The 23878-nt window shown below is 60.7% G+C and overlaps 2 protein-coding genes and 1 long non-coding RNA gene across 6 annotated transcripts; 2 read left to right on the top strand and 1 right to left on the bottom strand.

The window, feature by feature from the left end:
- Positions 1-1183: 1183 nt before the first annotated feature.
- On the top strand, positions 1184-11579 carry LOC135576898 (2-acylglycerol O-acyltransferase 2-B-like). Of its 4 annotated transcripts, none has more exons than XM_065044198.1 (5): positions 1184-1292; positions 2630-2808; positions 3913-4100; positions 6695-6917; positions 11251-11579. In XM_065044198.1, the coding sequence occupies exons 1-5, from the start codon at positions 1199-1201 to the stop codon at positions 11452-11454; spliced, it is 888 nt and encodes a 295-aa protein (XP_064900270.1). In that variant the 5' UTR covers positions 1184-1198; the 3' UTR covers positions 11455-11579. The 4 variants fall into 4 exon arrangements, with proteins under 4 accessions (XP_064900270.1, XP_064900269.1, XP_064900272.1 ...); XM_065044197.1 differs by having other exon boundaries at positions 3913-4117; XM_065044200.1 differs by having other exon boundaries at positions 6743-6917; positions 11251-11578.
- A 2592-nt stretch (positions 11580-14171) lies between these two features.
- Positions 14172-21588, top strand: LOC135576888 (2-acylglycerol O-acyltransferase 3-like). Its single transcript, XM_065044180.1, is given in 11 exon segments — positions 14172-14236; positions 14471-14580; positions 15151-15221; positions 16219-16272; positions 16274-16406; positions 16409-16450; positions 17772-17809; positions 17811-17941; positions 20605-20677; positions 20679-20793; positions 21406-21588. Coding segments are annotated over 11 exon segments (987 nt in total). The 3' UTR covers positions 21561-21588.
- A 1278-nt stretch (positions 21589-22866) lies between these two features.
- LOC135576884 (uncharacterized) lies at positions 22867-23871 on the bottom strand. The gene is made up of 2 exons (XR_010468570.1): positions 23729-23871; positions 22867-23210 (listed from the first exon to the last, which is right to left on the bottom strand). It is a non-coding gene; the product is annotated as an uncharacterized LOC135576884 (long non-coding RNA).
- Positions 23872-23878: the final 7 nt, after the last annotated feature.

Genomic DNA, 23878 nt, shown 5'->3' with positions numbered 1-23878 from the left:
TCCCAGTGCCCCCCAGTCCCTCCCAGTGCCCCCAGTCCCTCCCAGTGCCCCCCAGTTCACCCCAATACCCCCCAGTCCCTCCCAGTGCCCCCAGTTCATCCCAGTGCTCCCCAGTGCCCCCCAGTCCCTCCCAGTTCACCCCAATGCTCCCCAGTGCCCCCCAGTTCATCCCAATACCCCCCAGTTCATCCCAGTGCTCCCCAATCCCTCCCAGTGCTCTCCCAGTTCACCCCAATACCCCCCAGTCCCTCCCAGTGCCCCCCAGTTCATACCAGTGCTCCCCAGTCCCTCCCAGTTCACCCCAGTCCCTCCCAGTTCACCCAGTCCCTCCCAGTTCACCCCAGTCCCTCCCAGTTCATCCCAGTCCCCCCGTCACCTTTCCCACCGTTTCCCAACCCGCCCGGGAGGGGGTGGGGGGGGTGGGGGGGGGCGGGGCCGCTCCCAGTTAAAACCAGCAGCTCCCAGTTCCCTCCCCCACAACCCGCTCCTGCTGCTGCCATCCCAGTAACGACCCCCCATCCCAGTAACGACCCCCCATCCCAGTAACGACCCCCCCGATCCCAGTAACGACCCCCCATCCCAGTAACGACCCCTGATCCCAGTAACGACCCCCCCATCCCAGTAACGACCCCCCCCTCCCAGTAACGACCCCCCCTGATCCCAGTAACGACCCCCCCATCCCAGTAACGACCCCTGATCCCAGTAACAACCCCCCCCCCCCCCGATCCCAGTAACGACCCCCCCATCCCAGTAACGACCCCTGATCCCAGTAACAACCCCCCCCCCCCCCGATCCCAGTAACAACCCCCCCATCCCAGTAACGACCCCCCCCCCCCCGATCCCAGTAACGACCCCCCCATCCCAGTAACGACCCCCCCATCCCAGTAACGACCCCCCATCCCAGTAACGACCCCCCCCATCCCAGTAACGACCCCCTGATCCCAGTAACAACCCCCCCCCCCCCCCCCCGATCCCAGTAACGACCCCCCCATCCCAGTAACCCCCCCTATTCCCAGTATTCCCGGTACCCCCCCATTCTCAGTACCCCCCATTCCCAGTAACCCCCCCTTGCTCCCAGTACCCCCCCCATTCCAGTGCCCCCCAGTCCCCCCATTCCCTCCCCGTGCCCCCCATTCCCAGTCCCCCCCACTCCCAGTAACCCCCCCTTGGCTCCCAGCCCCCCAGCCCCCCGTTCCCGATGCCGCTGCGTTTCGCCCCCCTGCGCCTCCCCCTGCGCCGGCGGCTGCAAACGGCCGCGGTTCTGCAGTGGGTCTGCACCTTCCTGGGCCTCGGTGAGTGCGGGGGGGGTCCCCAAAACCCCCCGACCCCCCCCGACCCCCCCCCAAACTCCCCTGACCCCCACAACCCCCCCAAACCCCCCTGACCCCCTAAACTCCTCCTTTAACTCGTTACGGGTTGTCACTCTGGTCCCTACTGATGGCTGCACTCCAAACCCACCCCCAACCTCCTTTGGGGACCCCCAAAAAGCCCCATGTGACCCCAAAACCCCCCCCCAAACCCCCCCGACCCCCCCCCCCGACACCCAAACCCCTCCTCTAACTCCCTATGGGCTGTTCACTCTGGTCCCTACTGATGGCTGCATGCCAAACCCACCCCAAACCCCTTTGGGGACCCCCCAAAAAGCCCCATGTGACCCCCAAAACCTCCCACATGCCCCCCCCAAACCCCCCTGACCCCCCCCAAACCCCTCCTCTAATTCAATATGGGTTGTTCACTCTGGTCCCTACTGATGGCTCCACTCCCACTGCCCCCAAAACCCACTTTGGGGACCCCAAAAAGCCCCATGTGACCCCCCATGACCCCACACATGCCCCCCCAAACCCCCTGACCCCCCCCAAATCCTACTCCCTATGGGCTGTTCACTCTGGTCCCTACTGATGGCTGCACTCCCAACCCTACCCCAAAACCCCCTTAGGGACCCCCCCCAAACCCCCACTACCCTCCATGTCCCCCCCAAACCCCCTTGAGATCCCCCCGTCCCTCCTCTGACGCACTACGGGCTGTTCACTCTGGTCCCTACTGATGGCTGCGCTCCCCAACCTCCTGGAATTTTTGGGGTCCCATAAGAAAATGGTGACCCCGAGAAACACGGTTCCTGGGGGGATGGGTAGCCCTAAGGGGGGGTTTCTTACCCCCCCACTCCCGGACGCCTGGGTCCCTTAATAGAGCTCTGAGCGCCCCTCCCCCACCCCGGGGTTTTTGGGGTCCTGTGAGAAAACGGTGACCCCTAGAAACACGGTTCCTGGGGGGGATGGGTAGCACAGAGTGGGGGTCACTTACCCCCCCTGCTCCCGGACGCCTGGGTCCCTCAATATTGCTCGGAGCGCCCCTCCCCCACCCCGGGGTTTTTGGGGTCCCATGAGAAAACGGTGACCCCTAGAAACACGGTTCCTGGGGGGATGGGTAGCACAGAGTGGGGGTCACTTACCCCCCTGCTCCCGGACGCCTGGGTCCCTCAATATTGCTCTGAGTGCCCCTCCCCCACCCCGGGGTTTTTGGGGTCCTGTGAGAAAACGGTGACCCCTAGAAACACGGTTCCTGGGGGGATGGGTAGCCTTAATTGGGGGGTCCCTAACCCCCCCCCGCTCCCGGACGCCTGGGTCCCCAGGCCAGCTGTGCGTGCTGCTGTTCGTGCTGGCGCTGCGCGGGTCGCTGTGGCTGCCGGCGCTGCTGTACGCGGGCTGGCTGTGGGCGGACCGGGACACCCCCAACCGCGGGGGGCGCCGTTCCGCCTGGGTGCGCTCCTGGCCCGTCTGGAACTACTTCCGGGACTACTTCCCCATCTCGGTGAGCCCCGGGGGAGAGGTGGGCGGGGCTTGGGGAAAGGGGCGGAGCCTGGGGAATTGGGGGAGGGTCCCAGGGGGTTTGGGGAGACCTGAGAAGGTCCTAAGGGGGGTTTGGGGGTCCCAGAGGGTTTGGGGGGGTCTCAGGGGGATTATGGGGCATCTCGGGGCCATTTTGAGTCATCTCAGGGCGATTTTGGGGCATCTTGGGTGGATTTTGGGGCATCTTGAGTGAATTTTTGGCCATCTCGGGTCCATTTTGGGCCATTTTATGTCAATTTTTGGCCATCTCGGGTCCATTTTGGGGCATTTCATGTCGATTTTGAGCCATTTCTTGTCAATTTTGGGCCATTTCGGGTGGATTTTGGTGCATTTCCTGTCGATTTGGGGCCACTTTGGCCCATTTCACATCCGTTTTGCCCCATCTCGGGTCCATTTTGGGCCATTTCATGTCGATTTGGGGCCACTTTGGGCCATTTCATGTCAATTTTGGGCCATTTCATGTCAATTTTGGGCCATCTCGGGTGGATTTTGAGCCATTTCCTGTCCATTTGGGGCCATTTTGGGCCATTTCTTGTCAATTTTGGGCCATCTCGGGTGGATTTTGGGGCATTTCATGTGGATTTTGAGCCATTTCCTGTCAATTTTGGGCCATTTCATGTCAATTTTGCCCCATCTCGGGTCCATTTTGAGCCATTTCATGTCAATTTTGGGCCATTTCGGGTGGATTTTGGCCCATTTCCTGTCAATTTTGCCCCATCTCAGGTGGATTTTGGTGCATTTCCTGTCAATTTGGGGCCACTTTGGCCCATTTCCTGTCAATTTGGGGCCATTTGGGTGGATTTTGGCCCATTTCCTGTCAATTTAGGGCCACTTTGGCCCATTTCCTGTCAATTTTGGGCCATTTCAGGTGGATTTTGGTGCATTTCCTGTCAATTTTGCCCCATTTCGGGTGGATTTTGGCGCATTTCCTGTCAATTTTGGGCCATTTTGGGTGGATTTTGAGCCCCTTCATGTCAATTTGTGGCCCCTCTGGCCCATTCCACACCCACTTTGCCCCCAACCCCGTCCATTTTTGCCCATTTCCGCGCCGTTTCCCCTCCCCCAGCTGGTGAAGACGGCGGATCTGGACCCGCGGCGCAATTACGTGTTCGGGTGCCACCCCCACGGCGTCTTGGCCGCCGGCGCCTTCGCCAACTTCTGCACCGAGGCCACGGCCTTCGGCGCCAAATTCCCCGGCCTGAGGCCGCACGTGCTCACCCTGCCCTGCTGGTTCCGCCTCCCCCTGCTCCGCGAGTACTTCATGGCGGGGGGTGAGGGGCACCGCGGATTGGGGGGGGGGCACCCCGGAATGATGGGGGGGGAGGGGCACCCCGGAGGGGGGGGGGGCACCCGGAATGGGGGGGAGGGGCACCCCGGATTGGGGGGGGGCACCCCAGAATGGGGGGGGGGCAGCCCGAAATGGGGGGGGGGGGGGCACCCCGGAATGGGGGTGAGGGGCACCGCGGATTGGGGGGGAGGGGCACCGCGGATTGGGGGAGGGGCACCCCGAAATGATGGGGGGGGGCAGCCCGAAATGGGGGGGGGGCACCCCGGAATGATGGGGGGGGGGCACCCCGGATTGGGGGGGGTGGGGGAGGGGGGAAACGAGGGGAAAATGGGGCCTAAACGGGTTAAAAATGGGGCCTAAGTGGCTTAAAAGTGGGGCCTAAGTGACCTAAGAATGGGGCCTAAGTGGCTTAAAAATGGGGCCTGAACAGCCTGAAAATGGGGCCTAAACGGCCTAAAAATGGGGCCTAAACGGGTTAAAAATGGGGCCTAAGTGGGCTTAAAAATGGGGCCTAAACGGGTTAAAAATGGGGCCTAAACGGGTTAAAAATGGGGCCTAAATGGCCTAAAAATGGGGCCTAAACAGCCTAAAAATGGGGCCTAAACGGGTTAAAAATGGGGCCTAAATGGCCTAAAAATGGGGCCTAAACGGGTTAAAAATGGGGCCTAAGTGGCTTGAAAGTGGGGCCTAAGTGGCCTAAGAATGGGGCCTAAGTGGCCTAAAAATGGGGCCTAACAGCCTAAAAATGGGGCCTAAATGGCCTAAAAATGGGGCCTAAACGGGTTAAAAATGGGGCCTAAATGGCCTAAAAATGGGGCCTAAACAGCCTAAAAATGGGGCCTAAACGGGTTAAAAATGGGGCCTAAATGGCCTAAAAATGGGGCCTAAACAGCCTAAAAATGGGGCCTAAACGGGTTAAAAATGGGGCCTAAATGGCCTAAAAATGGGGCCTAAACGGGTTAAAAATGGGGCCTAAGTGGCTTAAAAATGGGGCCTAAACGGGTTAAAAATGGGGCCTAAACGGGTTAAAAATGGGGCCTAAGTGGCTTAAAAATGGGGCCTACAGAGGCCTGAATTTGGGGGTGCACCCACCAAAAATGGGGCCCAAACACCCCAAAAATGGGGCCTAAATGGCCTAAAAACAGAGCCTAAACGGCCTAAAAATGGGCCCCAAACACCCCAAAAATGGGGCCTAAACGGCCTAAAAATGTGGCCTAAACAGCTTAAAAATGGGACCTAAACGGGTTAAAAATGGGGCCTAAGTGGCCTAAAAATGGGGCCTAAACAGCCTGAAAATGGGGCCTAAACGGGTTAAAAATGGGGCCTAAGTGGCCTAGAAATGGGGCCTACAGGGGCCTGAATTTGGGGGAGAACACACTGAAAATGGGTCCAAAACACCCAAAAACGGGTCCTACAGAGCCCAAATTTTGGGGGTGCACCCGCCAAAGATGGGTCCTAATGCACCCTAAATGTGGGGGTGCACCCGCCTAAAATGGGCCCCGAACACCCCAAAAATGGGTCCTACAGAGGCCTAAATCTGGGCCTTCCCCCCCTAAAAATGGGTCCAGAACACCCCAAAATGGGTCCAAAACACCCAAAAATGGGTCCTACAGAGCCCAAATTTTGGGGGTGCACCCGCCAAAGATGGGTCCTAATGCACCCTAAATGTGGGGGGTGCACCCATCAAAGATGGGCCCCCCCAGGGCCCCAAATTTGGGGCGACACCCATGACAAATGGGTCCTACAGAGGCCTAAATCTGGGCCTTCACCCCCTAAAAATGGGTCCAAAACACCCAAAACTGAGTCCAAAACACCCAAAAATGGGTCCTACAGAGCCCAAATTTTGGGGGTGCACCCGCCAAAGATGGGTCCTAATGCACCCTAAATATGGGGGTGCACCCACCTAAAATGGGCCCCGAACACCCCAAAAATGGGTCCTACAGAGGCCTAAATCTGGGCCTTCCCCCTCCAGAAATGGGTCCAGAACACCCCAAAATGGGTCCAAAACACCCAAAAATGGGTCCTACGGAGCCCAAATTTTGGGGGTGCACCCGCCAAAGATGGGTCCTAATGCACCCTAAATGTGGGGGTGCACCCACCTAAAATGGGCCCAGAACACCCCAAAAGTAGGGCCTAAATGGCCTAGAAATTAGGCCTACAGGGGCCTGAATTTGGGGGAGAACACACTGAAAATGGGTCCAAAACACCCAAAAACGGGTCCTACAGAGCCCAAATTTTGGGGGTGCACCCGCCAAAGATGGGTCCTAATGCACCCTAAATATGGGGGTGCACCCGCCTAAAATGGGCCCCGAACACCCCAAAAATGGGTCCTACAGAGGCCTAAATCTGGGCCTTCCCCCTCCAGAAATGGGTCCAGAACACCCCAAAATGGGTCCAAAACACCCAAAAATGGGTCCTATGGAGCCCAAATTTTGGGGGTGCACCCGCCAAAGATGGGTCCTAATGCACCCTAAATATGGGGGTGCACCCATCAAAGATGGGTCCCCCCCAGGGCCCCAAATCTGGGGCGACGCCCATGACAAATGGGCCGTCCCCCCAGTGTTTGCCCGGGCGCTGATTTCGGGGTGTCCCCGGTTTGGGGGCGCAGGGCTGGTGTCGTCGTCCCGCTCCAGCCTGCGGTTCCTGCTGAGCCGGCCGGGGGGCGGCCACGTGGCCGTGATCGTGCTGGGGGGCCCCCCCGAGGCGCTGGACGCGCGGCCCGGCGCCTGCACCATGAGGGTTTTGGGGCGCAAGGGCTTCGTCAGGATCGGGCTGGAGCACGGGTGAGGGGGTGGGGGGTCCCGGGGGGTTTTGGGGGGTGCTGGGGGGGTTTTGGGGGGCGGGGGGGGGGGTTTGGGGGGTCCTGGGGGGGTCACAAGGGGGGATTTGGGGTCCCAAGGGGGGAATTGGGGCTGTTGGGGGAGGCTCAAGGGGGGACTTGGGGTCCCCAAATGGGGGGGTTTTGGGGTCCTGGGGGTTCCTGGGGGGTTTTGGGGGGTCCTGGGGGCCTCGCAAGGGGGGATTTGGGGTTTTAAAGGGGGGATTTGGGGTCCCAAGGGGGGAATTGGGGCTGGTGGGGGAGGCTCAAGGTGGAATTTGGGGTCCCCAAGTGGGGTTTTGGGGGGTCCTGGGGGGGTTTTGGGGGGCGGGGGGGGGGGGTTGGGGGTCCCGGGGGTGTTGGGGGTGTCCTGAGGGGGTTTTGGGGGGATAACAAGGGGGGATTTGGGGTCCCAAGGGGGGAATTGGGGGCTGGTGGGGGAGGCTCAAGGGGGGACTTGGGGTCCCCAAGTGGGGAATTCGGGGTCCACAAGTGGGGGGGTTGTGGTCCTGAGGGGGTTTAGGGGGGTCCTGGGGGGGTCCCAAGGGGGGATTTGGGGTCCCAAGGGGGAATTGGGGCTGTTGGGGGAGGCTCAAGGTGGAATTTGGGGTCCCCAAGGGGGGGGTTTGGGGTCCTGGGGGGTTTTGGGGGGTCCTGGGGGCCTCGCAAGGGGGGATTTGGGGTTTTAAAGGGGGGATTTGGGGTCCCAAGGGGGAATTTGGGCTGGTGGGGGAGGCTCAAGGTGGAATTTGGGGTCCCCAAGTGGGGGGTTTGGGGTCCTGGGGGGTTTTGGGGGGTCCTGGGGGCCTCGCAAGGGGGGATTTGGGGTTTTAAAGGGGGGATTTGGGGTCCCAAGGGGGGAATTGGGGCTGGTGGGGGAGGCTCAAGGTGGAATTTGGGGTCCCCAAGTGGGGTTTTGGGGGGTCCTGGGGGGGGTTTTGGGGGGCGGGGGGGGGGGTTGGGGGTCCCGGGGGGTGTTGGGGGTGTCCTGAGGGGGTTTTGGGGGGATAACAAGGGGGGATTTGGGGTCCCAAGGGGGGAATTGGGGCTGGTGGGGGAGGCTCAAGGTGGAATTTGGGGTCCCCAAGGGGGGTTTTGGGGGGTCCTGGGGGGTTTTGGGGGTCCTGGGGGGGGTTTTGGGGGGTCCTGGGGGCCTCACAAGGCAGGATTCAGGGTCCCAAGGGGGGAATTGGGGCTGGTGGGGGAGGCTCAGGGGGGGGAATTGGGGTCCCCAAGTGGGGGGGTTGTGGTCCTGGGGGTTTTTTGGGGGGTCCTGGGGGGGTCCCAAGGGGGGGTTTGGGGTCCCCAAGTGGGGGTTTTGGGGTCCTGGGGGTTCCTGGGGGTTTTGGGGGGTCCCGGGGGGGGTCACAAGGGGGGATTTGGGGTTTTAAAGGGGGGATTTGGGGTCCCAAGGGGGGAATTGGGGCTGGTGGGGGAGGCTCAAGGGGGGAATTGGGGTCCCCAAGTGGGGGGTTTTGGGGGGTCCTGGGGGTTTTGGGGGGCTGGGGGGGGGTGGGGGGATCCTGAGGGGGTTTTGGGGGGGTCTTGGGGGGATAACAAAGGGGGATTTGGGGTCCCAAGGGGGGAATTGGGGCTGGTGGGCGAGGGTCAAGGGGGTCTTGGGGTCCCCAAGTGGGGGGGGTTGTGGTCCTGGGGGGTTTTGGGGGGTCACAAGGGGGGGATTTGGGGTCTCAAGGGGGGAATTGGGGCTGTTGGGGGAGGGTCAAGGGGGGAATTGGGGTCCCCAAGTGGGGAATTTGGGGTCCCCAAGTGGGGGGGTTGTGGTCCTGGGGGTTTTTTGGGGTGTTTTGGGGGGTCCTGGGAGGGTCCCAAGGGGGGATTTGGGGTCCCAAGGGGGAATTGGGGCTGTTGGGGGAGGCTCAAGGTGGAATTTGGGGTCCCCAAGGGGGGGGGTTTGGGGTCCTGGGGGGTTTTGGGGGGTCCTGGGGGCCTCGCAAGGGGGGATTTGGGGTTTTAAAGGGGGGATTTGGGGTCCCAAGGGGAATTGGGGCTGTTGGGGGAGGCTCAAGGTGGATTTGGGGTCCCCAAGTGGGGGGTTTGGGGGGTCCTGGGGGGGTTTTGGGGGGCGGGGGGGGGGGTTGGGGGTCCCGGGGGGTTGGGGGGATCCTGAAGGGGTTTTGGGGGGTCTTGGGGCGATAACAAGGGGGAATTTGGGGTCCCAAGGGGGGAATTTGGGCTGGTGGGGGAGGCTCAAGGGGGGACTTGGGGTCCCCAAATGGGGGGTTTGGGGTCCTGGGGGTTCCTGGGGGGTTTTAGGGGGTCCTGAGGGGGTCCCGGGGGGCTCACAAGGGGGGATTTGGGGTTTTAAAGGGGGGATTTGGGGTCCCAAGGGGGGAATTGGGGCTGGTGGGGGAGGCTCAAGGTGGAATTTGGGGTCCCCAAGTGGGGTTTTGGGGGGTCCTGGGGAGGTTTTGGGGGTCCCGGGGGGGTTGGGGGGATCCTGAGGGGGTTTTGGGGGGATAACAAGGGGGGATTTGGGGTCCCAAGGGGGAATTGGGGCTGGTGGGGGAGGCTCAAGGTGGAATTTGGGGTCCCCAAGGGGGGTTTTGGGGGTCCTGGGGGGTTTTGGGGGGTCCTGGGGGCCTCACAAGGCAGGATTCAGGGTCCCAAGGGGGGAATTGGGGCTGTTGGGGGAGGCTCAGGGGGGGAATTGGGGTCCCCAAGTGGGGGGGTTGTGGTCCTGGGGGTTTTTTGGGGGGTCCTGGGGGGGTCCCAAGGGGGGGTTTGGGGTCCCAAGTGGGGGGTTTGGGGTCCTGGGGGTTCCTGGGGGGTTTTGGGGGGTCCTGGGGGGGTCACAAGGGGGGATTTGGGGTTTTAAAGGGGGATTTGGGGTCCCAAGGGGGAATTGGGGCTGGTGGGGGAGTCTCAAGGTGGAATTTGGGGTCCCCAAGTGGGGGGTTTGGGGGGTCCTGGGGGGGTTTTGGGGGGCGGGGGGGAGGTTTTTGGGGGTCCCGGGGGGGTTGGGGGGATCCTGAGGGGGTTTTGGGGGGTCTTGGGGGGATAACAAGGGGGGATTTGGGGTCCAAGGGGGAATTCAGGCTGTCGGGGGAGGGTCAAGGGGGGAATTGGGGTCCCCAAGTGGGGGAATTTGGGGTCCCCAAGTGGGGGGGTTGTGGTCCTGGGGGTTTTTTTGGGGGGTCCTGGGGGGTCACAAGGGGGGATTTGGGGTTTTAAAGGGGGGATTCGGGGTCCCAAGGGGGGGAATTGGGGCTGGTGGGGGAGGCTTAAGGGGGGAATTGGGGTCCCCAAATGGGGGTTTTGGGGGTCCTGGGGGGTCTCAAGGGTTATTTGGGGTCCCCAAGTTGGGGGGTTGTGGTCCTGGAGGTTTTTTGGGGGGTCTTGGGGGATAACAAGGTGGGATTTGGGGTCCCAAGGGGGGAATTGGGGCTGGTGGGGGAGGCTCAAGGGGGGACTTGGGGTCCCCAAGTGGGGGGTTTGGGGTCCTGGGGGTTCCTGGGGGATTTTGGGGGGTCCTGGGGGGTTTTGGGGGGTCCTGGGGGCCTCACAAGGGGGGATTTGGGGTCCCAAGGGGGGAATTGGGGCTGGTGGGGGAGGCTCAGGGGGGGAATTGGGGTCCCCAAGTGGGGTTTTGGGGTCCCCCAAGGTGGGAATTTGGGGTCCTGGTGGATCCCCAAGTGGGATTTGGGGTCCCCAAGTGGGGGGTTTGGGGTCCTGGGGGTTTTTGGGGGGTCACAAAGGGGATTTGGGGGTCACTGGGGGGTATTTGGGGTCCCCAAAGGGGGAAATCGGGTTGCTGGGGGGGGGGTCCCAAATCAAAGCGGGGGTCTTCAAATCCAGGGGAGTCCCCCCGAACTCCTGGGTCCCCCTGGATGCCTGAGTCCCCCGAACTCCTGGGTCCCTCCCGAACTCCTGGGTCCTTCCCAGACGCCTGGGTCCCTCCCGAACTCCTGGGTCCCTCCCGAACTCCTGGGTCCCTCCCGAACTCCTGGGTCCTTCCCAGACGCCTGGGTCCCTCCCGAACTCCTGGGTCCCTCCCGAACTCCTGGGTCCTTCCCAGACGCCTGGGTCCCTCCCGAACTCCTGGGTCCCTCCCGAACTCCTGGGTCCCTCCCGAACTCCTGGGTCCTTCCCAGACGCCTGGGTCCCTCCCGCACTCCTGGGTCCCTCCCGAACTCCTGGGTCCCCCCCGAACTCCTGGGTCCCCCTGCACTCCCAGGTCCCCCGCACTCCTGGGTCCCTCCCGGACGCCTGGGTCCCCCCCCCACCCCCCACCCCCCGCACTCCTGGGTCCCTCCCGGACGCCTGGGTCCCCGCAGGGCGTCGCTGGTGCCCGTGTTCAGTTTTGGGGAGAACGAGCTGTTCCGGCAGGGTGCCCACCCCCCCGGCTCGGGGCTGCGGCGCCTCCAGCTGCGGCTCCAGCGCCTTTTCGGGGTCACGTTCCCCCTGTTCCACGCCCGGGGGGTGTTCCAGTACGACTTCGGGCTCCTCCCCTTCCGGCGCCCCATTCACACGGTGGGTGAGTGAACCCCGAAATGGGGGGGACCCCGAAATGGGGAGAGAAATGAGGGGGGAACCACTAAGTCATGGGGGGGGAGAATGGGGCGAAACCCTGAAATGGGAGGAACCACTAAATCATGGGGGGGGACCTATAAATGGGTGGGACCCTATAAATGGGGGGGAACCACTGAATAAGGGGGGGAACCACTAAAAAATGGGGGGGACCACTAAATAGTGGGGGGGAGAATGGGGGGAACCACTGAAAAATGGGGGGGAGAATGGGGGGAAACACTAAATATGGGGGGGGACCCCGAAAATGGGGGGGGATCTGAAAATTGGGGGGAGAATGGGGGGAACCACTAAGTCATGGGGGGGAGAATGGGGCGAAACCCTGAAATGGGAGGAACCACTAAATCATGGGGGGGGACCTATAAATGGGGGGGAACCTATAAATGGGGGGAACCACTGAATAAGGGGGGAACCAATAAAAATGGGGGGGACCACTAAATAATGGGGGAGAGAATGGGGGGAACCACTGAAAAATGGGGGGGAGAATGGGGGGAAACACTAAATATGGGGGGGGACCCCGAAAATGGGGGGGATCTGAAAATTGGCGGGGAGAATGGGGGGAACCACTAAGTCATGGGGGGGAGAATGGGGCGAAACCCTGAAATGGGAGGAACCACTAAATCATGGGGGGGGACCTATAAATGGGTGGGACCCTATAAATGGGGGGGGAACCACTGAATAAGGGGGGGGAACCACTAAATAATGGGGGGGACCACTAAAAAATGGGGGGGGACCACTAAATAATGGGGGGGGAGAATGGGGGGGAACCACTGAAAAATGGGGGGGAGAATGGGGGAACCACTAAATAATGGGGTGGGAACCACTAAGTCATGGGGGGGAGAATGGGGCGAAACCCTGAAATGGGAGGAACCACTAAATCATGGGGGGGGACCTATAAATGGGGGGGAACCTATAAATGTAGGGAACCACTGAATAATGGGGGGAACCACTAAATCATGGGGGGGAGAATGGGGGAAACCACTGAAAAATGGGGGGGAGAATGGGGGGAACCACTATAATATGGGGGGGGACCCTGAAAATGGGGGGGATCTGAAAATGGGGGGAGAATGGGGGGAAACCCTAAAATGGGAGGAACCACTAAAAAATGGGGGGAACCACTAAATAATGGGGGGAAGGACCAAAAATGGGGGGGAGAAATGGGGGGGACCACTAAATAATGGGGGGAACCCTAAAAATGGGGGGGACCTAAAATGGAGGGAACCACTAAATAATGGGGGAAACCACTAAAACATGGGGGGGGAACCCCCAAAATGGGAGGGAACGACTAAATAATGGGGGGAACCACTAAAAAAATGGGGGGGAAGCCAAATGATGGAGGACACTAGAAATAGGGGGGACCCCCAAAATGGGAGGAACCCCCAAAATGGGAGGAACCCCTAAATAATGGGGGGAGCCTAAAATGGGGGGGGAAGCACCAGAAAATGGGGGGAAGCCTAAAAATGGGGGGACCCCAAAACCACCCCATGGTGTCTATGGGGAGGATCATATCTTGGGGTTCATTGAGCTGTTTGGGGGTGGATTTGGGGGGGCACTCGGACACCTGGGTCCTTGTGCCCCCCCCTGAACTGAACCCCTGGGTCTCTCCCGGACGCCTGGGTCCCCCCAAACTCCTGGATCCCCCCGAACTCCTGGGTCCCCCCCCGGACGCCTGGGTCCCCCGCAGTGGGGCGCCCCCCTGGATCTGCCGCGCACCCCAAACCCGTCGCCCCCCACGGTCGATCGGTGGCACCGGCGTTACCTGGAGCACCTGGAGCTGCTGTTCGAGGAGCAGAAATTGGGGTTCGGGGTCCCCCCCCGAGTGCCACCTGCTGTTCGAATGAGGGGGGACCCCGAAAATGGGACCCCAGAAATGGGACCCCAAATTTTGGGGTCTCTGGGGGATCCCCAAGAGAATCTGTGACCCCCAAATCCTGCAGAAATAAAGTGAATAGATGTGATTTGTGAGCGGGAAGATTTGGGGGCTCAGGGGGGGATTTTGGGGGGGTTGGGGGTTCGGGGGGATATTTTTGGGGTGCAAAGAGGATTTTGGGGCCAAATCCCCGTGATTTGTGTCATTTTTCTGGGGGGGGGGGGTTCCCCCCAAAATCCCTCCCCCTGCCCCACCCGAACTCCTGGGTCCCTTTTTTTTCCCGCCCCCAGGGTGGGGGTCAAAGTTCAGGGCGGGGCTGCGGGACGTGGCGCGTGCGGGAGGTTCGTGGAGGGGGGGGAGGGGGGGGTTCATCCTCGGACGCCTGGGTCCTCCCGAACTCCTGGGTCCCCCTGGGCTCCTGGGTCTCCCCCCTGAACTCCTGGATCCCCCCGAACTCCTGGGTCCCCTGTCCCCTCTATGTCATTAGTAAACCCATGGGGTGCAATGGGAGGGGATCACCCCCCGAACTCCTGGGTCCCCTCGGACGCCTGGGTCCCCTGTCCCCTCTATGTCATTAGTAAACCCATGGGGTGCAATGGGAGGGGGTCACCCCCCGAACTCCTGGGGTCTCCTCGGACGCCTGGTTCCCCCCGGATGCCTGGGTCCCCTCTATGTCATTAATAATCCCCTGGGGTGCAACGGGGGGGGTTCACCCCCCAAATTCCTGTGTCACCCCCCGAACTCCTGGGTCCCCCCCGAACTCCTGGGTCCCCCCCGTACCCCCATTGTCCCCCATAGGAAATGCAGGTCCCGGTCAGCTGGCTGCAGGCGCTGAGCGTCATGCAATACATGGCGACGTTCCTGGGGCTAGGTAATTAAAAAGGGGGGTTAATTAATACCGGGGGGGGGGGGGGGGTGTTAATTAGAGCCGGGGGGGGGGGCGGGTGTGGAACTGGGGGGTTAATTGGAGCCAAACGGGTTAATTGGACCCTAAGGGGGTTTAATTGGAGCATAACGGGGGTTAATTGGTCCTTGGGGGAGCGTAACTGGGACCGGGCCGGCGGTAATTAACACCGGGGGGTAATTAATTAACCCCCCAGGCCCCCGGAGCGATCGTGTTGCTGCTGCTGCTGCCTGCAAACGAGATTCTGGATCCTCCCAGTTCTGTACTGGTGCTGGTGGCTCTGGGACTGGGACGGGGCGGAGAGAGGTGGGGACAGACGGGGGGACAGGGGACATGGGACATGGGGACAGACAGGGGGACACGGGAATACGGGGACAGACTTGGGTCACCTGGGGGGCACTAGGACCCTGGGGGTCACTGGGATATGGGAACAGGGGGATATGGAGGACAGGGGGATATGGGGACAGGACTTGGGGTCACTGGGGGGACTTTAGGACCCTGGGGGTCACTGGCGGTCACTCAGGGACACTGGGACATGGGGACAATGGGGACAGGGGGACATGGGGGATATGGGGACAGGACTTGGGTCACTGGGGGGACTTTAGGACCCTGGGGTCACTGGCGGTCACTCGGGGACACTGGGACATGGGGACAATGGGGACAGGGGGACATGGGGGATATGGGGACAGGACTTGGGGTCACTGGTGGGGGGCGGCTCTAGGACCCTGGAGATCACTCGGGGTCACTGGGGGGGGCTTTAGGACCCTGGGGTCACTCGGGGTCACTGAGACATGGGATATGGGGGCATGGGGGGACATGTTGAGAACGGGGGGACCCCAGGACACAAGTCACTGGGTGTCCCCCGGTGTCCCCAAGGTCCCCGGCACTGGGATTGGGTGCGAAACTGGAGGATTTGGGATCATTTCTGTGACTATTTCCCCATCAAGGTACGGGGGGAGGGGACACGAATGGTCCCCCCTTCTGTCCCCATGGCCCCAAATCCCCCCAAAGTCCCCCTGTCCCCTCATGTCCCCAAATCCCCCCCGTTGTCCCCAATGTCCCCATCTCCCCCCATATCCTCCCATAACCCCCGATGTGCCCAATATCCCCATTACCCCAAATCCCCCCCAATGTCCCCAATGTCCCCATATCCCTCCCAATTCCCCCAATGTCCCCCCATATCCCCAATGTCCCCCCCCATGTCCCCATATTCCCCCATATCTCGCCATTGTCCCCAATGCCCCCATTGTCCCCATGTCCCCCTGTCCCCCCATTATCCCAAATGCCCCCCAGTGTCCCCCATTGTCCCCATTGCCCCAGTGTCCCCATTGTCCCCGTTGCCTCCGATGTCCCCATCGCCCCCACTGTCCCCATTGACCCCAATGCCCCCATCACCCCCAATGTCCCCGTTGCCCCCAATGTCCCCGTTGCCCCCCAATGTCCCCATTGTCCCCCAACGTTCCCATTGTCCCCAATGTCCCCATTGCCCCCATTGTCCCCATTGTCCCCAACGTCCCCATTGTCCCCAATGTCCCCATTGCCCCCATTGTCCCCATTGTCCCCAACGTCCCCATTGTCCCCAATGTCCCCATCGCCCCCATCGCCCCCAATGTCCCCAATGCCCCCACTGGCCCCAATGCCCCCGTTGCCCCCAATGTCCCCAACGTCCCCATTGCCCCCGTTGCCCCCAATGTTCCCATTGCCCCCAATGCCCCCAATGTCCACGTTGCCCCCAATGTCCCCGTTGCCCCCATTGTCCCCAACGTTCCCATTGTCCCCAATGTCCCCAATGTCCCCATTGCCCCCATTGTCCCCATTGTCCCCACTGCCCCCATTGCCCCCAATGCCCCCATCGCCCCCATCACCCCCACTGCCCCCAATGTCCCCATCACCCCCATGTCCCCCTATTGTCCCCAATGTCCCCATTGCCCCCCCCGTCCCCAGGTGATCCGCACAGCCCCCCTGCCCCCCGGGCGCAGTTACCTGCTGACCGCCCACCCCCCACGGCGTCTCCTGTCTCGGGGTGTTCGGCGCCTTTCATCTCGGGGGGCCGGGGGGCGCCGGGACCCCCAGACCCGGCTGGGGGGGGGGCCCGTGTCCCGGCCTGCGCCCCACATTGGCCGCGCTGGCCGGCTGTTCCATCTGCCGCTCTATAGGGAGTACGCGCTGGCCGCCGGTGAGGAGCTGGGGGGGGGCTCGGGGGGGTCTTGGGGGGCTATGGGGGGGGGTTTTGGGGGGGCTATGGGGGGGTTATGGGGAGGATATGAAGGCTTTGGGGATGTTATGGGGGGTTTGGGGGCTTTGGGGAGGATATGAAGGGCTTGGGGGGTTTGGGGGACTTGGGGGGATTTGGGGCGACTTGGAGGGTGATATGGGGGGGTTGGGGGGATTTGGGGGGCTATAGGGACTATGGGGGGGTTATGTGGGGGTATGAAGGGTTTGGGGGCTATCGGGGATGTTATGGGGGGATTTGGGGGGTTTTGGGGGGCTATTGGGGGTTATAGGGGGGTTATGAAGGGTTTGGGGGCTTTGGGGGATGTTATGGGGGGATTTCGGGGGGGTTTTGGGGGGCTATGGGGGTTATAGGGGGGTATGAAGGGTTTGGGGGCTTTGGGGATGTTATGGGGGGATTTGGGGGAGTTTTGGGGGTGTTATGGGTCGTTTCGGGTCCATTTGTGGGTGGTTTGAGTCCATTTTGGGCTGGTTTAGGTCCATTTTGGGTTGTTTTGGGTCTGGTTTGGGTTGGTTTGGTTCCATTTCTGAGTTGTTTTGGGCCCATTTCTGTCACTTTTGGGCCCATTTCTGTCACTTTTGGGCCCATTTCTGTCACTTTTGGGGCCCATTTCTATCACTTTTGAGCCCATTTCTATCAGTTTGGGGCCCATTTCTATCACTTTTGAGCCCATTTCTATCACTTTTGAGCCCATTTCTATCAGTTTGGGGCACCATTTCTATCACTTTTGGGCCCATTTGTATCAGTTTGGAGCCCATTTCTATCACTTTTGGGCCCATTTCTGTCACTTTTGGGCCAATTTCTGTCACTTTTGGGCCCAATTTCTGTCACTTTTGGGCCCATTTCTGTCACTTTGGGGTCCATTTCTGTCATTTTTGGTCCCATTTTGGTCACTTTTGGGCCCATTTCTGTCACTTTTGGGCCCCATTTTCTATCACTTTTGAGCCCATTTCTATCAGTTTGGGGCCCATTTCTATCACTTTTGGTCCCATTTTGGTTACTTTTGGGCCCATTTATATCACTTTTGGGCCCCATTTCTATCACTTTTGGGCCCATTTCTGTCACTTTTGGGCCCATTTCTATCACTTTCGGGCCCATTTCTGTCAGTTTGGTGCCCATTTCTGTCACCTTTGGGGCCCATTTCTGTCTCTTTTTGAGCTCCCAGGGGCCCATTTTTGCCCCCGTTTTTGGGGTTTTGGGGATTCCAGGGTGGCGTTTTCCCTCCTGGGGTGCGTTTTTGGGTCATTTTCGGGTCATTTGGCAGGGCTGTGCCCCGTGAGCCGGCGCTGCCTGGAGCGGGTTGCTGTCGCGGCCCAACCAGGCCCTGCTGGTGATGGTCGGGGGGGCGGCCGAGGCGCTGGAGGGGCGCCGGGGGACACACCGCGTCACCCTGAGGGGACCGACGGGCTTCGTGCGCCTGGCGCTGAAATACGGGTGGGAAACGGGGCGGAAATGGCTTAATTGGGGTTAATTGCTTGGGGGGTTACCTGAGGGAGCAAAGGGGCCTCATGCGCCTGGTGCGCTGGCAGCGGCGGGACTGCAGGGGGCGCTGCTGAGGGGATGGGGTGTGGGGGAAAATGAGGTAAAAATGGGGGGAAAATGGGGAAAACGGGGGAAAAGGGGGATGGGGGAAGATTGGGGGGGGTTAATTGGGGTAATTGGGGTTGATTAATTGGGGAATTACCTGAGGGAATGAAGGGGTTTGTGCGCTGGCAATGGCGGGACTGCAGGGGGCGCTGCTGAGGGAAAGGGGGGAGTGGGGGAAAATGGGGGAAAATGAGGTAAAAATGGGGGAAAATGGGGAAAATTGGGGAAATGGGGAATGGGGGGAAGATTGGGGGGCCTAATTGGGTAATTGGGGTTAATTAATTGGGGAATTACCTGAGGGAATGAAGGGGTTTGTGCGGTGGCAATGGCGGGACTGCAGGGGGTGCTGCTGAGGGGATGGGGGAGGTGGGGGAAAATGGGGGAAAATGAGGTAAAAATGGGGGAAAATGGGGAAAATGGGGGATGGGGGGAAGATTTGGGAGGTTAATAGGGGGAATTGGGGTTAATATGGGTTAATTAGTTGGGAATTACCTGAGGGAATGAAGGGGTTTGTGCGCTGGCAATGGCGGGACTGCAGGGGGCGCTGCTGAGGGGATGGGGAGGAGTGGGGGAAAATGGGGGGAAAATGAGGTAAAAATGGGGGAAAATGGGGAAAATGGGGGATTGGGGGAAGATTTGGGAGGTTAATAGGGGGAATTGGGTTAATTAATTGGGGAATTATCTGAGGGAAATGAAGGGGTTTGTGCGCTGGCAGCGGCGGGACTGCAGGGGGCGCTGCTGAGGGGATGGGGGAGTGGGGGAAAATGGGGGAAAATGAGGTAAAAATGGGGGAAAATGGGGAAAATTGGGGAAATGGGGAATGGGGGGAAGATTGGGGGGGCTAATTGGGGTAATTGGGGTTAATTAATTAGGGAATTACCCTGAGGGAATGAAGGGGTTTGTGCGGTGGCAGTAGCGGGACTGCAGGGGGTGCTGCTGAGGGATGGGGAAGGGAAGTGGGGGAAAATGGGGGAAAATGAGGTAAAAATGGGGGAAAATGGGGAAAATTGGGGAGAAGAGGGGAATGGGGAGAGTGGGGGGAAGATTGGGGGGGTTAATTGGGGTAATTGGGGTTAATTAATTGGGGAATTACCTGAGAGAATGAAGGGGGTTTGGTGCGCTGGCAATGGCGGGGACTGCAGGGGGCGCTGCTGAGGGGATGGGGGGAGTGGGGGAAAATGGGGGGAAAATGAGGTAAAAATGGGGGAAAATGGGGAAAATGGGGGATGGGGGGAAGATTTGGGAGGTTTAATAGGGGGAATTGGGGCTAATTTGGGTTAATTAATTGGGGAATTAACCTGAGGGAATGAAGGGGGTTTGTGCGGTGGCAATGGCGGGACTGCAGGGGGCGCTGCTGAGGGAAAGGGGGGAGTGGGGGAAAATGGGGGAAAATGAGGTAAAAAATGGGGGAAAATGGGGAAAAATGGGGGAAATGGGGGATGGGGAAAGATTGGGGGGGCTAATTGGGTAATTGGGGTTAATTAATTGGGGAATTACCTGAGGGAATGAAGGGGGTTTGTGCGGTGGCAATGGCGGGACTGCAGGGGGGCGCTGCTGAGGGGATGGGGGGAGTGGGGGAAAATGGGGGAAAATGAGGTAAAAATGGGGGAAAATGGGGGAAATGGGGGAAATGGGGGATGGGGGAAGATTGGGGGGGTTAATTGGGGTAATTGGGGTTAATTAATTGGGGGATTACCTGAGGAATGAAGGGTTTTGTGCACTGGCAATGGCGGGACTGCAGGGGGCGCTGCTGAGGGGATGGGGCAATGGGGTGTGCAAATGGCCATTTTTGGGGTCCAAAGGTCCATTTTTGGGGTGCAAAGGAATGTTTTGGGGTCCAAAGGAACATTTTGGGGTCCAAATGGATATTTTGCGGTCCCAATGGATATTTTTTGGGTCCCAAGGGCTGTTGTGTTGTCCAAAAAGACCATTTTGGGATCCAAAGGTCCATTTTGGCATCCAAAGGGATGTTTTGGGGTCCAAAGTGTCATTTTGGGGTCCAAAGGACCATTTTGGGGTCCAAAGGGATATTTTGGATCCAAAGTATCATTTTGGGGTCCAAAGGGTCATTTTGGGGTCCCAAGGGACATTTTGGGTCCAAAGAGTGATTTTGGGGTCCCAAGGGACATTTTGGGGGTCCAAAGGGTCCATTTTGGGGTCCAAAGGGATATTTTGGGGTCCAAATGGTCATTTGGGCTCCAAAGGGAAATTTCGGGGGTGCAAAGTCCGGTTTTGGGGTGTAAAGGTCCATTTTTGGGGTCCCCAAGGCCCATTTTTGGGGTGGAAAGGCCCGTTTTTGGGGTCCCAAGGTCCATTTTTGGGGTGAGAAGGTCCATTTTTGGGGTCCCAAGGCCCATTTTTGGGCTGCAAAGGCCCGTTTTTGGGGTCCCAAGGCCCATTTCTGGGTCCCAAGGTCCATTTTGGGGTGCGAAGGCCCGTTTTTGGGTGGAAAGGCCCGTTTTTGGGGTGGAAAGGCCCGTTTTTGGGTGCCAGCTCCGTGCCCGCCGCAGCGCCCCGCTGGTGCCCGTGTACGTGTTCGGGGAGCAGGAGGCGTTCCAGGGTCCCCCCCTGGCCGAGGGGTCCGCGGCTGCGGCGGCTCCAGCGGCGGCTCAAGCGGCTTTTGGGGTTCGCCCCGTTGATCTTCTGGGGGCGCGGCGGGAACCCGCTGCTGCCCTTCCAGCGGCCAATCACCGTCGTGGGTGAGTCGCGGGGACCAATCGGCGTGCGGGGCGAGCGGGGAGGGGACCAATCGGCGTGGGGGAGTGGGTGGGACCAATCGGAGCGGGGAGGACTAATCGGGTTCGGGGGTTCATTTTTGGGGTTTAGTGGGTTCATTTGGGGGTTCGGGGGGTTCATTTGGTCCATTTTGGGTTCATTGGGTTCATTGGTCGATTTGGGGTTCATTGGGTTTCATTTGGGGGTTCAGTGGGTTCATTTGGGGGTTCGGGGGGTTCATTGGGTTCATTTTGGGGTTCAGTAGGTTCATTTGTGGGTTCAGGGGGGTTCATTGGGTAGTCGATTTTGGGGTTCGGGGGGGTTCATTTTGGGGTTCAGTGGGTTCATTTCGGGGTTCGGGGGGTTCATTTTGGGGTTCAGTGGGTTCATTTGTGGGTTCGGGGGGTTCATTTTGGGGTTCATTGGTTCATTTGTGGGTTCGGGGGGTTCATTTTGGGGTTCAGTGGGTTCATTTGTGGGTTCGGGGGGGTTCATTTTGGGGTTCAGTGGGTTCATTTCGGGGTTCGGGGGGTTTCATTTTGGGGTTCAGTGGGTTCATTTCGGGGGTTCGGGGGGTTCATTTTGGGGTTCCCCAGTGGGCGCCCCCCTGGAGGTGCCGCGCCGGCCCTGCCCCTCCCCCCGGAGGTGGCGCTGTTCCACCGGCTGCACCAGCAGCGGCTGCTGCGGCTCTTCGAGGAGCACAAGGGGGCCTGCGGGGTCCCCCCCGGCGCGCGGCTCAGCGGTCATGTGACCCCAAACCACCTGACCCCCCCCTCAAAACCCCCCATGATCATCACGTGACCCCAAACCCCCCCCCCCCCAAAACCCCCCTGACCATCATGTGACCCAAAACCCCCCCCCCCAAAAACTCCCTGACCATCATGTGACCCCAAAACCCCCCCAACCCCAAAAACCCACCTGACCAACCCCCAACTTGCAGCTCAGCATCATGTGACCCCAAACCACCTGACCCCCCCTCAAAACCCCCCATGATCATCACGTGACCCCAAACCCCCCCCCCCCCCAAAACCCCCCTGACCCATCATGTGACCCCAAACCCCCCCCCCCAAAACCCCCCTGACCATCATGTGACCCCAAACCCCCCCCCCAAAACTCCCCTGACCATCATGTGACCCCAAAACCCCCCCACCCCAAAAACCCACCTGACCAACCCCCAACTTGCAGCTCAGCATCATGTGACCCCAAACCACCTGACCCCCCCTCAAAACCCCCCATGATCATCACGTGACCCCAAACCCCCCCCCCCCCCCAAAACCCCCCTGACCATCATGTGACCCCAAACCCCCCCCCCCCAAAACTCCCCTGACCATCATGTGACCCCAAAACCCCCCCAACCCCAAAAACCCACCTGACCCACCCCCAACTTGCAGCTCAGCATCACGTGACCCCAAAGCACCTCACCCACCCCCACACCCCCCTGACCATCATGTGACCCCAACCCCCCCCCCCAAAACCCCCCTGACCATCATGTGACCCCAAAACCCCCCCCAACCCCAACCCCAAAAAACCCACCTGACCCCCCCCACCATGAACCCCAAAACCCCCTGAACCCCCATAGGAGCCCAAAGCCCCCCCTGACCCCCCCGGCGCACGGCTCAGCATCATGTGACCCCAAACCCCCCCCTAAAACCCCCTGACCCTCCCCCCCACGAAACCCAAAACCCCCCTGACTACCCCCCCATGAACCACAAAAGCCCCCTGACCCCCCCAAACCCCTCTGCCCCCCCAAAGCAGAGCTCAGCATCACAACCCCCCCCCAAACCTGACCATCATGTGACCCCAAAACACCTGACCCCCCCCAAACCTCCCTCCATGAACCCCCAAAAACCCTCCTGAACCCCCAAACACCCCCTGACCCCCCCGCACCCCCACCTGACTATTGTGTGACCCCTGACCCCTCAGGGACCCCCAACCCCCCCCCCCGGACCCCAACACCCCCAAATCCCCAACCCCCCAACACCCCAAAACCCTCCTGGCCCCCCCAAATCCCCCCGACTCACCCCAAACTGGATTTTCCCCCCAAAATTGGGAGCTGGGCCAGTAAAAAAGTGTTTATTCGCATTAAAAAACCTTAAAAACACCCCCGGGGGGCGGGCCAAGCCAAGGGGGCGGGGCCAAGCCAAGGGGGCGGGGGCAGATGCAGAAGGGCGGGTTGATCAGGGGGCGTGGCTAAAAGCGCGCTGGCGGGATTGTGAGCGGAGCAATGGGGAAGAGGTGTGTGCTTTGCTTATCAATGGGGTGGGCGGGTCAGGGGAGGGTGGGCGTGGCCTGCAGCCCTAGGGGGCGGAGTCAGTCCGAGTCCGGCCCCTCCCCCTTGAGCAGCAGCTTCTTGCCATTGCGGGGAACCAGCCCCTCCCCCCGCGAGCGGCGACCTTTGACCCTGGGGGGGAATGGGGGAGGGGTCAGGGACCCAGGCGTCCGAGAACCCCCCAACTCCTAAAGGGGACCCAGGCATCCGGAACCTCCCTCACCCCCCCTTCAAGGGGATCCTGGCATCCAGGACCCCCCCACAATAAAGGACCCAGGCGTCCAGAAACCCCCCCACCCTCCACAAGGGGACCCAGGCGTCCGGGAACCCCCACAAAAGAGGACCCAGGCATCCGGGATGACCCCACCAAGGGACCCAGGAGTCCGGGACCACCCCCTTCACTGTCTCCTAAAGGGGACCCAGGCATCCAGGAACCCCCCCGCACTGAGGGACCCAGGCATCCGGGAACCCCCCCACTACCCCTAAAGGGGACCCAGGCGTGCCCCCCCCACCCATCCCCCAATCTAGGAGTACCCAAGAGTCTGAGGTTCCCCCCACCCAAGGGACCCAGGAGTTCTGGGGGGAACACAGGAGCCTGGGAGGGACCCAGGCGTCCGGGAGGGACCCAGGCGTCCGGGGGTGACACTCACGGGCGTGGCGCTGCCCCTCCCCCGTCGGTCGCCTCCAGCGCCTCGTTAATCTCTTTCAGCATCTCATAACGACGGGCGCCCCCGGACCTGCCCCCCCCAAAAACAAAATAAGGGACCCAGGCGTCCGGGAGGGACCCAGGAGTTTGGGGA

Source organism: Columba livia, chromosome 33 (assembly GCF_036013475.1).
Source record: "Columba livia isolate bColLiv1 breed racing homer chromosome 33, bColLiv1.pat.W.v2, whole genome shotgun sequence".
Taxonomy (NCBI): Eukaryota; Metazoa; Chordata; class Aves; order Columbiformes; family Columbidae; genus Columba; species Columba livia.
This window is presented reverse-complemented; position numbering and strand designations above follow the sequence as displayed.

Excerpts from the sequence above, each read along its gene's own strand:
- LOC135576898 (XM_065044197.1), top strand. The coding sequence starts at position 1,199 with ATGCCGCTGCGTTTCGCCCCCCTGCGCCTCCCCCTGCGCCGGCGGCTG. Across the intron at positions 2,809-3,912 it reads GGGACTACTTCCCCATCTCG|CTGGTGAAGACGGCGGATCT; the intron begins GTGAGCCCCGGG and ends CCCCTCCCCCAG. Across the intron at positions 4,118-6,694 it reads CGAGTACTTCATGGCGGGGG|TGTTTGCCCGGGCGCTGATT; the intron begins GTGAGGGGCACC and ends CCGTCCCCCCAG.